At 34.2% G+C, this 12,761-nt stretch overlaps 1 protein-coding gene across 2 annotated transcripts; it reads right to left on the reverse strand.

Annotated features, from left to right (window-relative positions):
* Positions 1 to 5,887: 5,887 nt before the first annotated feature.
* On the reverse strand, positions 5,888 to 12,544 carry ehf (ets homologous factor). Of its 2 annotated transcripts, none has more exons than XM_046858661.1 (9): positions 12,426 to 12,544; positions 10,443 to 10,551; positions 9,665 to 9,922; positions 8,811 to 8,870; positions 8,661 to 8,717; positions 8,509 to 8,577; positions 7,313 to 7,357; positions 6,989 to 7,184; positions 5,888 to 6,793 (listed from the first exon to the last, which is right to left on the reverse strand). In XM_046858661.1, the coding sequence occupies exons 1-9, from the start codon at positions 12,531 to 12,533 to the stop codon at positions 6,694 to 6,696; spliced, it is 1,002 nt and encodes a 333-aa protein (XP_046714617.1). In that variant the 5' UTR covers positions 12,534 to 12,544; the 3' UTR covers positions 5,888 to 6,693. The 2 variants fall into 2 exon arrangements, with proteins under 2 accessions (XP_046714617.1, XP_046714618.1); XM_046858662.1 differs by having other exon boundaries at positions 10,443 to 10,578; positions 12,426 to 12,510.
* Between the last annotated feature and the right edge of the window lie 217 nt (positions 12,545 to 12,761).

The raw sequence follows: 12,761 nt of genomic DNA on the forward strand, positions 1-12,761 counted from the left end.
CTGGCCAAACCGAAGCCAGTCATTTCAAATATGCAGCCCATTGAGCAACTTGTTCATTTTGCTCCAGGAAATAAATAAGTTGAAAGACATTTGCATAGGGAGTTACAGTAGCCCACCTGGGGAAACCCCATACAGAAACATGTGATCATAACAGGAAATAAATGTGATGTATGCGAAAAAGGCAAAGAGGGAATTTTAAAGCAGCACCAACTTCCTTATATGCCTTTTAAAATTGCTGTCTGATTGGACAAAAATTTTTGATTTTTTGTATGTATGTATGTATGTATATAAAATGTATAATGTATAATATAAAAAAAAAAAAGAATTATTATCTGAATAATAGTAAGTAAATCAAATAATGTTATCAAAGTCTATGACAGTGCTGTTGAATCCTCAAATGTACTTATTTGTTTGTCTGTTTATTGTTTTCCTGTAAGATAATTTTTTAAAAATCTTTAATTCAACCACCATTATTTTTCTTTTACTTCCTTTACTTGAAGAACCTATTTAGAACACTGTATATTTCAACACCTGCTTTCATGCTGTGATGACAACATGGTACGGGCAGTAGTTTTGGCATGATTGTTTTTTTTTGTAGTCTTGTCCTCTCATCCTTTTGTCAAATTTAATATGAAACATTTCCTTCTGCTTTGCACAAACACGTCCCCTTAGACTTCATAGTTTTTATATTTGAACTGTCTAGTGTATCATAGAAACAGAAGGCAACCCATCCATAAAACAACCAATCTTGACAAAGTATCTTGTTTGTTAGATAACACATGAAATTAGACACACATAAATAATCTATTTCAAATAATCTTAGTTAACCTAATGAATATAAGAGTAGCAACTAGACTGATTTATGGCTATTCAATACTGTATTCATAAAATTTTACTTTGTAATAAATACTGCATTTTTAAAATGCTGAAATTGTACATGGGTATATTCTACTCACAAAACAGCACAATATGCAGTACACACAGACAGACAGAAATAGAGAGAGACAGAGAGAGATATGAGAATGCTGTGACATTATTGGTATTAAAGGTAAAATTAAAAGGTAAAAAGATTGGTCCTTCTTTATTTAGAATTAGACAATTTAGGTTTGTATTGTAATTTAAACGGCCTATTTTTAGTTTGAAGAAATATGTAGTTAATCTAAAAGTGGCAAAGAATTATTAATAAGACGGAAAAAAACATCCTGCATCACAACCTGATGCAAGAGTGTACACTAGTTAACTAATTAATTAAGATCATGAAAAAACAATCAAACAAACAACAACCCTGTAGACTCTTAAGATTGCAGCAGACTAACTAATAGTTGAATAGTAAATTGTTATTGAATGTTTGCCAGCTCTTGCATGAACCATCATCCCTGGAGACATAAGAGCATGCAAGGTTGCATGTTAAAGACAGAGGCCAAATACCGACAACATAACCATTATTATTATTATTATTATTATTATTATTATTATTATTATTATTATTATTATTATTAATAATAACATCTAAGCTGTGGATTTGAACATTGTAGTCTGGTGGGGATAGACTTGCAACTTGCTCAGAAACAATAATCCTGCGTTATGTACTGTACATTTAATTGTTGGCCATATTGAGCTTCAATTTGAATATGCTCTGCTATGGCTCTTGCAACATGATCATTTATGAGCGAGAGCAATCAGATGCTGTAGCAAGAACAAGGAAGTAATGGCAGATAAGGGGGAAAAAGACAACAGTGCAGATGGCAGAGCTGTTACCAGCTCTGAGGAGTTCACAAAAGCCATTGTGTTCTTTCTGCAGATACTGAATCACAGGCGCTTATCAATGCACCCCACATTCAAAAAAACCTTTGAGTATTCCGATGGGAGACATCAGTTGAGATGACATGCTAAGATGACATGCTTTGTGCTTGTGTGTCTGTATATAATCAAATCCTGCAGAACAATACAGCTCCCAATTTTTCTTTAGCTTATGTGAGATTAAACAAATGAAACTAATAAACATATACTTGAACCTGTTTGCTTCCACATTATTAAAGTAAAAAAAAGAAAAACGAATTCTTCAACAAGGTCAAAATGCCAGACCACAAAAATGCACATGCATGGTTTAGACGATCCACATGTGTTGGCATGTAACAGGAACGGCTGGTTATTTAATAGTTTTGGGTTTCTCTTTAGAGAGGGGGAATGTGGCTAAATTACAACCGGTTTTGTTACATGCAAGTCTGCCGAACGTGTCTTGCCCACTACACCCACATTCCCTCTAGGACTCAGTTTCTTTTCCTGACCCTGAGCCCTGTCAAGGAATGAGAATGTTAAGAAATCTCCCTTTATTAGCTGCAGAGCCACAACCAAGCTTAACCTTTGCAGGACTATCAGACCTCAAGCCTCTCCTTTGCATGTTCTTGCTTCAGTGGTGCGTTATGAAAATGAGATGGATGTTTCTGTACAAAAAAGGAGTCTGTATCATACCTAGTTATTTGCCTAACTGGTAATGTTAGACCTCTCCTTGCACATAGTCATTATATTACTGCACAAGGTGAATTAAGTATTAACAAGTAATGGAATTTAATCTGATAACACCTGTGTACCATATTAAACATGTTAAACTGTTAAACTTTTGAAAAAACATCTTTACTGTTATTGCTATCTAAATTTTGTAAAAACAGGTAAATAACTATATTATTTTATTATTATAACCATAGAGACCTCTTTTTACATCATCTTGTTGCCACTAGAAACCCTCACAGAACCTTGGTCATGAGAACACCTTCCTTCCTTCCTTCCTTCCTTCCTTCCTTTCTTTCTTTCTTTCTTTCTTTTGGCTTCTCCCATCAGGGGTCGCCACAGCGGCTCATCCGCATGTTCGATTTGGCACATGTTTTTATTTCTATAGAGAATTTTTATTTTATTTCTATAACGCTTTTCACAACAGACATTGTCTCAAAGCAGCTTTACAGAATTTAAGAGTTTAAGGTAAACGATGTGTATTTATCCCTGATGAACATTGCCATGGCGACTGTGGCAAGGAAAAACTCTCTTAGATGTTATGAGGAAGAAACCTTGAGAGGAACCAGACTCAAAGGGGAACCCATCCTCATTTGGGTGATATCAAGAGTGTGATTATAGTCTTTAAACAGTACAAAACACTGGAGAGTGAAAACTAACATGAGCACTGGAATGTAAGATTATGAGTAATGTCCTTTCTACAGTCTATGTCTTTGTCTCATAGTTTCCATGATTTTGAACTTTGTTCACATCTCATAATTGTGAGAGATTTGCCACCTTGACACAAGGAAGGCTTGGTTTGCTGTTGATAAATTATGACCCAACAATTCGCGTTTTATTAGGAGAGGTGATATTTTGTCTATGTTTACTTATGCATTCGTTTCCTGTTCTTGGCTAGGAGGAGTGGAACCTAATGCGGTCTTCTGCTGCTGTGGTCCATCTGCCTCAGGATTTGACATTTTGTGGATGATAAGATTGTTGTATATGAGGAGTTTAAGTTATTGTGATTTTCCTGTCAGCTTAAACCAGTTTGCCCGTTCCCCTTTGACTTCTTTTATCATCTATGCACCATTCTCAAGAAGCTAGAAACTCTTGCATGTGTATGATGTTATGCTGCTACTGCATGATAAGCTGATCAGATACTGTATATGCATGAAGCAGGTGTTCCTAATAAATTGGCTGCTAACATAAAATATCTTGCTATTGAGCACTATTGTTATAGGACCACCACAATACAAGAAAAGCGCTTTAGCATAGCATGTCACACAATCTATAGAACTAAAGGGATGAACAAATTTGCTCAGTTGGGATTTTGATGGTGGTGATGGAGGCACCACACATGTTTAACAGGGCTGAGATCTGGTGACTGTAAAGACCATAGTATGTGATTTAAACTTTTTTTCATATACAAAGAAACCATTCAGTAAACCTCAGGCCTTGTGAATGTAGACATTGTCTTTCTAGAAGAGATCATTTGAATATAAATGTTTCATCACAGAATAAAGGAGATAATTTAGAAGAACTTGCGTGATTTTCAGTAAATATTCCCTTTAAGATGACAAATGGATACAAACCATATCAGCAAATCTCTAATGAACCATTCTGCAAAGTTTTACAGCACAATTACAAGCATTAAGCAACACTACAAGCATTTACAACAAGTAACTTAACATTCTTGTGGTATGTCTCGACTTTCCAATATAGTGTTACAGGATTTTTATTTTATTTTTTTTTATAATTTTTTTGACTTTTTGTTCTGATTGACCTTACACTGTTAAAGATGTAAACACTGTTACAGATGTTACACTGTAAAATATATTTTTAAAGATATTAGAACAAATACTTTCAGAACATAATCTAAAAAAATATATATTATATTTACAGTATTGTAGTGTATGGACATATGTGACATTCATTAGATTAGACTATTTTGAGCTCCTGGATGTATGAGTTCAGCAGAGGGCAGCAGTAATAGTGGACTTCCATGGATAAATTTTATGGGCTTTAGTGATGATTAAGTAAATTCTAGTATGCCATTAAAACTGTTATGAAATGGTGATAAAACATAGTCTGAAGAATGATAGAGTTCCAATGACAGTGGTTCTGTGAGGGTTTATAGTGGCAACAAGATGATGCAGGAAGAGATCTCTATGGTTGTGATAATAAAATAATATAAATATTGATCTATCTTTACAAAATATAGATATAGATATAAATATGTTTAATATGGTGCACAGTTGTTATCATATAACATTCCATACTTAATGCTTTATTCACCTTGTGTTGTAATTCCATATAAAGACACCATCATGTAATTTACATTATTTTCATATACACAAAAGGCATTCAGTAAACCTCAGGCCTTGTGAATGTAGACATTGTCTTTCTAGAAGAGATCATTTGAATAGAAATGTTTAATCATAGAATAAAGGTGATCATTCAGAAGAACTTGATTGATTCTTAGTGAATATTCCCTCTAAGGTGACAAATGGACCCAATCCATACCAGCAAATCTTTAATGAACCAGTTTGCAACTCTGATTTAAGCATCAAGCAACACTACAAGCATTTATAGCAAGTAACCTAACTCTCAACTTTCTACCATAGTGTTATAGTGTTTAGTGTTTTTTAAGCATTCTGTGTTTTCTTCGTCTTTTTGTTCTGCTTTGGCAAAAATTGGCAAAAGGAAATAATATTTCTTATGAGATGATCCATTATTAAATAATAAATTATATTTTCTAAGATTATGTTTTAGAATGTTCAATCTTGCTAAAAAATTATATACCAATAAGAAAAAAACATATATTTACAGTTTTGTAATGTTTAAACTCATTTAACATATTCATTAGGGTAAATGTCTTTTTTTGTGCTCCCAGATGTATGAGTTAAGCAGAGGGCATCAGTAATGGTGGCATTCTTGGGGAAATTGTATGGGATTTTAGTGATTAATAAATTCCAGTATGCCGTTAGAACTGTTGTAAAATAGCGATAAAGCGTGAATAGTCTGGAGAGTGATAGAGGCTGGAAAAATAACGCATACTGAATTTGCCTGTTAAGTATTAGACATGAACAAAGAGATGGAGACATAAAGTGATTAGAGGCTAATCTCAGAGAGCATCTGAGGGCCAACAGCTGCCTATCGCCTGGAGGTACAGACACGCTGGCCATGGCACACATCAAAACAGCTAACACCCTGGCATTTGGTTTTATGAGAGATTAGTCAGCTTTGATTGCTCTGATAAAGATTTAGTGGGCAGTCAGTGCTGACAGATTTGCCCTGATATTCAGCTGCTGATTAGTGATTGAATAATGGTTAAGTAATTTTTCTCTTTCTGTGTCTTTTATGTGAAAATCTATTGCTTTGTTATAAAACACAAAAGTGAGTTTAACAATTTTTTTAATGAAGCATACAGATTACAAATGTACTGTACATATACATCATTTGCTCTTCAAAGACAGTTGAAACACTGTATAGACTATACAGTAAACTTTCCAGCCTTTGTAGTTCACAATAAATGTAACAAAATCTCACCAACAGTAAGTGCCATAGTAAGAGGCAGTATAAAAAAAGATGCTTTTGACAATGTTGGTAGAGGAACTGTTTAAAAAAAATATACAGTATTTAATATTTTTTTCAGCTATGCATTAGGAATTCAAAGTTGTCTAGATGCAGTTGGAAAACAAGTGCTAAATGTAGCAGTAGTGTTTCTTCACCTGTTCAAAAACAAGATTGTCAGGTTTAGACGGAATTAATAGCGTGGGTGTACGCTCACTATGAATAAGTGTGTTTATAAAGTTCCTCCAAGTAGAATCATTGCGCAAACTAGCAGTCTAGGTGTCCAGGATCTTCCAGTGAAATGCGTTTTCTGCAATTAGTGATGTAAAAGTATCTGGATACAAAGTTTCATAAACAAAAAAAAAGCCTGTATATAGTACTATAGAGAATTGTTCTGTGTTCTGCTAAGCACTATTGGTTCACAGATCGGTTTCAGGTAAATTTTTTTCAGGTTGAGACAAACAAATAAACAAAAAAACATAAATAACTACAACATAAAAAAAAGGCATCACATTCCTTATAGTAAAACAACATATTGTAAAAGGTCAGAATGTTATAAATAAGAGGTGTTAAATTTCCTTTTGAAAAGAAATATAGGAAATCCAAAAAAAAAAAATTTGGTCAACTTCTTCACTTCTCTGTTTCTCTCCATCCACGTGCGTTCCTTCCAAACTTGTAAACCAGCCTGCGTCCGTCTACACGTTCTAAAATCTCTCGTTTGTAGTAATACCTTCAATGAGAATAGTCAAAAGAGTCATATTAGTGTATAGGTAGACGTGCTAGTAAATACTACTACTACTACTACTACTTCAGATAATAATAATAATAATAATAATAATAATAATAATAATAATAATAATAACAACAAATGTAATAATAATAATAATAATGATAATAATAATAATAATAATAAATAATTAATTACCTCATTGCTCGACTGAGCTTCTCATAGGTCATGCTACTGTTGTTCTTCTTCCTTCCCCATAGCTGTGCTACGGCCTCAGACTTCAGAAAACGAAAAACACCCTCTGATCTGTTCTCCCATTTAATCAAGCCTGGGTTTCTCTCTGGGTTCAGCAAAATATCCCGTATGAATTCCCACAGATGGGTCCCACGGGGATCTAAACAACCCAATACACAGCTGTACTTAATGGAAAATGATTTTAAAAAAGCTCTGCGTGTTTAGATATAAATTGGAGGATGTTTGCAACATTGGGTGAAGTAAAATAAGTGTAAAGGAGTTACTCACTGTGTTTTTTCACTTGGTGTGAGCGGATGTGGGGTCTTTTAGTGTCTGTGCAGTCAAAAAGAAGTCATGAATTAATAGCAATACAAAGTGAAAATAATTAAATTAAATGACTGAGTGCCAATCAATAATGGCTGTATTTGGTGATCTGTATTTATGCACAGGTCAGTGATTACAGACTTGGGCTCCTGATCATTAGGTTGTTACTGTTGATTCCTTAATTGCTCAGTGGTTTCCTGTCTGAATTTTATGTGAATTTGGAAACTAGGATCAGTCAAATGATTAACAGTAAATATACAACCTTACATTTTATTATAATGCTTTATATTATGCTTCCCTTTGCTAACATTGTTTACTACATTACCTATGCCTAATATGCCTCCATTATCCCCAAAAGTGAACCACTGCCAAATACATGTATAATTTACATTTGTTAAATACATCTGCCTCAGCTACTGCTGATTATATCTCTTACTTAAAGAAAATAAAAAAACATTACAGCACTTTCAACCTTTACTTTGATGTGTAAATATTAGAACTTAGCTTAGCCTCATTTCAGACTTTTGCTGGTTAACAAATAATCAGTTTAACTAAGATGTTGTCTCATATTTGTCATTGTGGGCTCCATTTTAGTCACTTAAAGTATGAGCACTAATAGTTAATTACAGCTAAAAATCAATAAGGATAAGTGTTGTTTATTATTGCTGAAGGCACATTAGTGCTGATAAACGTAGTTTGTATGAGTCAACTAACATACTAAACACATCAGTAAAGAGAGCCTTAATGTTCAGTGTTACATGTACAGCTGACCTGTACAATACATTGTGCAGGGAGGCTAATAAGAAAAATAATGTAGTACAAGGAAAATCCTTGAGTATAACTAAATGACTCAAAGGGGTTTTGACATGGCCTATAATTGAAAGGCCCTCCATACGTCAAAGTTTAAATTTAATGGCTCTAGGCAGGGAATTGGTTTATAAATGAACATAATGTGGGCTAGTGTCAGCACTGCTCATCCTTCCTCTTTCATTAACACTGCCTTAAATAATGACTCTTGAATTAAAAGGAAAAGAGCTACAGCTCAGTAATCTTACTGTCACTTATCTACTCTGTGGTAAGAACAACGGCAATGTAGTACATGATAGCAGAATTATGTATGAGTGTTTTTCTCTTGGTTTGGATGAAGTTATGCTTCATACCTGGACTACAGGGACCTGGTGAAGTCATCACTGTCGACAGTGGAAATGGGGTTTTAACGTCAAAATGCTCTGTTGAAGGATGATAATGCATCTGATTATGCATGACTAATATCCTGATGACAACTGAAATCAAACTGAAAGTGTTTCTGTACCTGAAGTGGTGTAGAAACTGGGCTCTTCTTTGTAGGGCAAGATTGAGCACGGAAGATCTGTTAAACATACATGTTGGGTTACATAGCCATCATAAAAAATAATATAAAACATTTACAAAAAGTTGTATGATTTTGTTAAAACAAGCTTACCATCTAATTCTGTTTTAATATCCCCTGGTGTAAACATATCCATTGAGGGGCCATACTGACCTGTCCAAAGTCAATAAAAAATTGAGTACTTTAGATTTAGAGAAATACAGTCTAAAATACAGTATGATGCAGTTACAGTGCAGGCTGTATTTTACATGATCAGGTGTTGATTTTGTACATTTCCCTAATTCAAACCAGTAAAACATGTTTTTCTTGTTCTTACTCTTCAACCGATTAGCTTCTCAAATAAAAAGATCACCAAAGTTCACATTATCAAAGTAAATGTAGCATTTGTTAATAGCAGCATTGTGGTGGATCTGGTCATCCCTGAACACAGCCTGTGAGGTGGATGATTACATACACAGCCATGTTGGAGGAAACCAGAAAACCCAGAACAAACACATCAAGCATAACTTGATTTAAGGATTGAACTGAGAATCCTGGAGCTGTGAGGTGAAAATGGTATTATCATGTTATCATAAAAGCCATGTTTCTGGGTATGTGTCAGCTGAATTACATTTGGCACAAAAATATTTCAAAAGAAGGAAATTAAAAACTTCTTTATTTCTGTAAAGATGCTTTGTGACTATGTTAATTGTTAAAGGTGTTACACAAATAAGATTACATTTCATTGACTTCTTGAAGTTTATGATTATCCAAGTATTGGTTCTTTTTAAGATAGTAAAACTACCTGACACTGTACAGCAATGAGAGTGATTATGAACCAAATATGTCATTATTGACTTATTTGCATGATTGAAGCTGGCCCTGCTCAGTTTATTTCATTATAAACTATAAAGAAAGCCTCACATCTAGTCTGGGATAAGTAAATTTGACTCCAAGCTAAAACTTACTGCTCCATTTGAGATCAGTCAGACTCTGGTAGAGGACTGGACCAACAGATCCAGCCAAGTGATTAAAGTCCTGATAGCTCATGCTACACAGCTGCCTTCCATCCAGGTCAAAGTTACTAAATGGGATTGATGTGGCATCAATCTGGTGCACATCCAGGGTCTGCTGAAGCCACTCCCACACCTGATATTTGGACCAGTACTGTGGGTGGAGGTCCTGGGACCAGAGACGACTGGTATAACCCGACGACACCATGGACACTTTAAAACAAAAGAAAAAAGGGTTGAGTTTTTGTGGTTTGGGACATAATGTAAGTTAATAAAAGAAGGCGTACTGTAGCAATAGTAGCATCTTGATTTTTATGATTAAATGTTGTATAATTACTAATCACATATTACAGAAGCAGTAGTGTCTTGTGTAAATAATTAATCTTAAATAAAAGCAAGCCGAGCAGCACACCTTAAAAGTATTTTTAGTCTTAGTCATCACAAGGTATTCACTATGAAAAAAAATATTTTCAGTGTGCAGTACTATTAATTAAGTGCACAGCATGGTCTAAATTACTAAATTATCACTGAAATATTTAATATATTCAATTTGACATTTCCATGATTTTTAGACATTAATTATATCAAGTAAAATAAAACCAAATACTACTACTACTAATAATACTAACCTTATTGGTTTACTTAAAATTACATTTCTGATTATTAAACCTCTATGTAAAAGTATGCTAAAATGAGCATGAGGGAGGTTTAATGTAATAAAGGTAGACTGTACCGTCTGGGCTGTTGTAGTGGGGGCCCCAGGAGGCAGGCAGTTGGCTCTCAATACTCACACCAGCAGGGATGCTCATGCTGCAGCCACTATGAAGGACCATGGTCCGGAACTACAGACAAGGGAAAATGCAGCATTACTGCATTTGAAAAGTGAGAACAGTCATAAAAAAACAGCTACATGGCTTAATATGTTGATCAAATAATAACTTCCTTTCAACTAAAGCCAGTTAAAGATAAAGGAACCTGTAACCTGTCCAAAAAGCATATCATCAAATGTGTGGGTGTGTTTCATGCCTTGCTTAACCGCACAAACAAAACTGCATTTACACAGGAATGACACTGTATGCTTTGCATAAATAAAGGTTTGCCTGTTTTTCTTCAGTTAACAGTATAATCACTGTCTTAGTCATGACCCTCTTGGCACTGAATGTGTATGTTTCTATCTCCCACTATCTTTGTTAAACAGGGTTTGGTTTTTGGATGGGAGTTGGGGGAGTTATTAATAGAGCTATCATGGGCCCATGGAATCCATTAGAATTTGCCTGTTCCATCAAAATCAATTAATCAAGACATATTCCGAATAATTCAATATTTATTAAATAAATATTCATAATTGACTTGCCTATATTAGACATTAAACCATGCTTGTAAGGCTTGTAAGTTTAGTGTTGGCTCTGCTGTCATGAACTAAGATTCATCCTGCACTCTGTCTCCATCCTTGTCAAAAGATCAAACTTCCTATGACAATACCCAAAATACTATGCTGTTTTTCTAACCACTGTCTTATTGTATTAATAGTTTTTGAATGACTTGATGTTGTTAACTTGCATTAATAATACGCCCTCACAGGTATTTGTAAATGTTTTTTCCTATTGATTAGATCACTCTAACACAATTGGAAATCAATAATCTCTGGGCTTTTAGGTTATGAAACATCACAGTTTTTCCCAAATACTTTCAATCATTGTGCCTTCAGCTCTCCTCTCATTTTGTAATCACTCTGTTCAAGAATCTGCCAAATCTGAATCTGGCATACGTACATTTAGATTAATTGTTACATTAAATTAATTAAAGTTTGGGCTGTAGTAAACTATGCCATACTCTATCCAGTCTTCTCCTCGTCATTTTTGTTCATCTGTTTGTGTCTAAGCCTTAAGTGATAACGACTGCTCATCTAAACAACATGAAGTGAAAGTCTATTATAGACTGCATCTGCCTTGGAAAAAAAGACTTCAAAATTATTGTTACTAAATACTGACTATTTCTACCTATACCTATACCTATACCTGTTTTTGTAGCACTGCAGATTTGTCTCCAACATTCTGGAGTAATTTTATAAGGATGGTATAGTTAATAAAGGAAACGAGTATTAAGATGGAAAAAACTTTAATGTTGGCAAAAACTCTATTATTTAATGCTTGCTTTTTCTTTTAAATGCTGAATTAGTTATAAATGTGCAGACTTAATAATAAAAACTTAATATACAGACAGCTTATTTAGCTGTTTATTGACTTCTTATTGTAATTTAGTGTGAAACTACGAATCGATTCCTATACTACAGTGGGCCTTAATTAGTGGTTTCTATGTATTTGAAAAAAACATGCCTTAATCTTGTATTATGTAAATTCATCTAATGTTTAATTAATACTGATTCATTAAGAGATCTCAACTGGATGTGCTGATGTCCTGAAATAACTTGTGCAGAGGGTGAAATGAGAACCAGAGCGAGATCTATACTAGTTGTACAAATCTTTGATTGCAGCATAGACTCTTTGAGAAATCTCTGAAGTGATTAATTAAAAACTCTGGTTCAAATGGCAACTTACAGTAATGACAATAAACAATAGACACAGATTTATTTATTTATAATTAGTTTAAAATTTATTTCGAAAAATCCTTAAGGAGATCTGTACTCTATAGACAACACTATATTTTTCAAAGTACATAATTGATAGTGTCTTGAAGAAAAAACGTTATTGCTCACCAGAAATGTATGAATAATGTCCACTGCACAATGCAGACTGGTAAGGTGTCCTTGTTTGTTGCAATGACTTTGAATCGCAGAACTATAATGTAGAATGAGAGTCCTCATTCACCAATGAGAATTTTAGCATGTTTGCTTCCTGTTCCTTGGATTGGTCTATTTTTATGACAGGTAAGTATTTGCATACTAAGGAGGAAGAGAAAGTATACCTGTTGTGCGCACACACACACACACACACACACACACACACACACACACACTCTCTCTCTCTCTCTCTCTCTCTCTCTCTCTCTCTCTCTCTCTCTCTCTTGATCTAGTTAGATTCTAATCATATTC

The sequence above is a fragment of the Silurus meridionalis genome, chromosome 10 (genome assembly GCF_014805685.1).
Source record: "Silurus meridionalis isolate SWU-2019-XX chromosome 10, ASM1480568v1, whole genome shotgun sequence".
In the NCBI taxonomy this organism is placed as follows: domain Eukaryota; kingdom Metazoa; phylum Chordata; class Actinopteri; order Siluriformes; family Siluridae; genus Silurus; species Silurus meridionalis.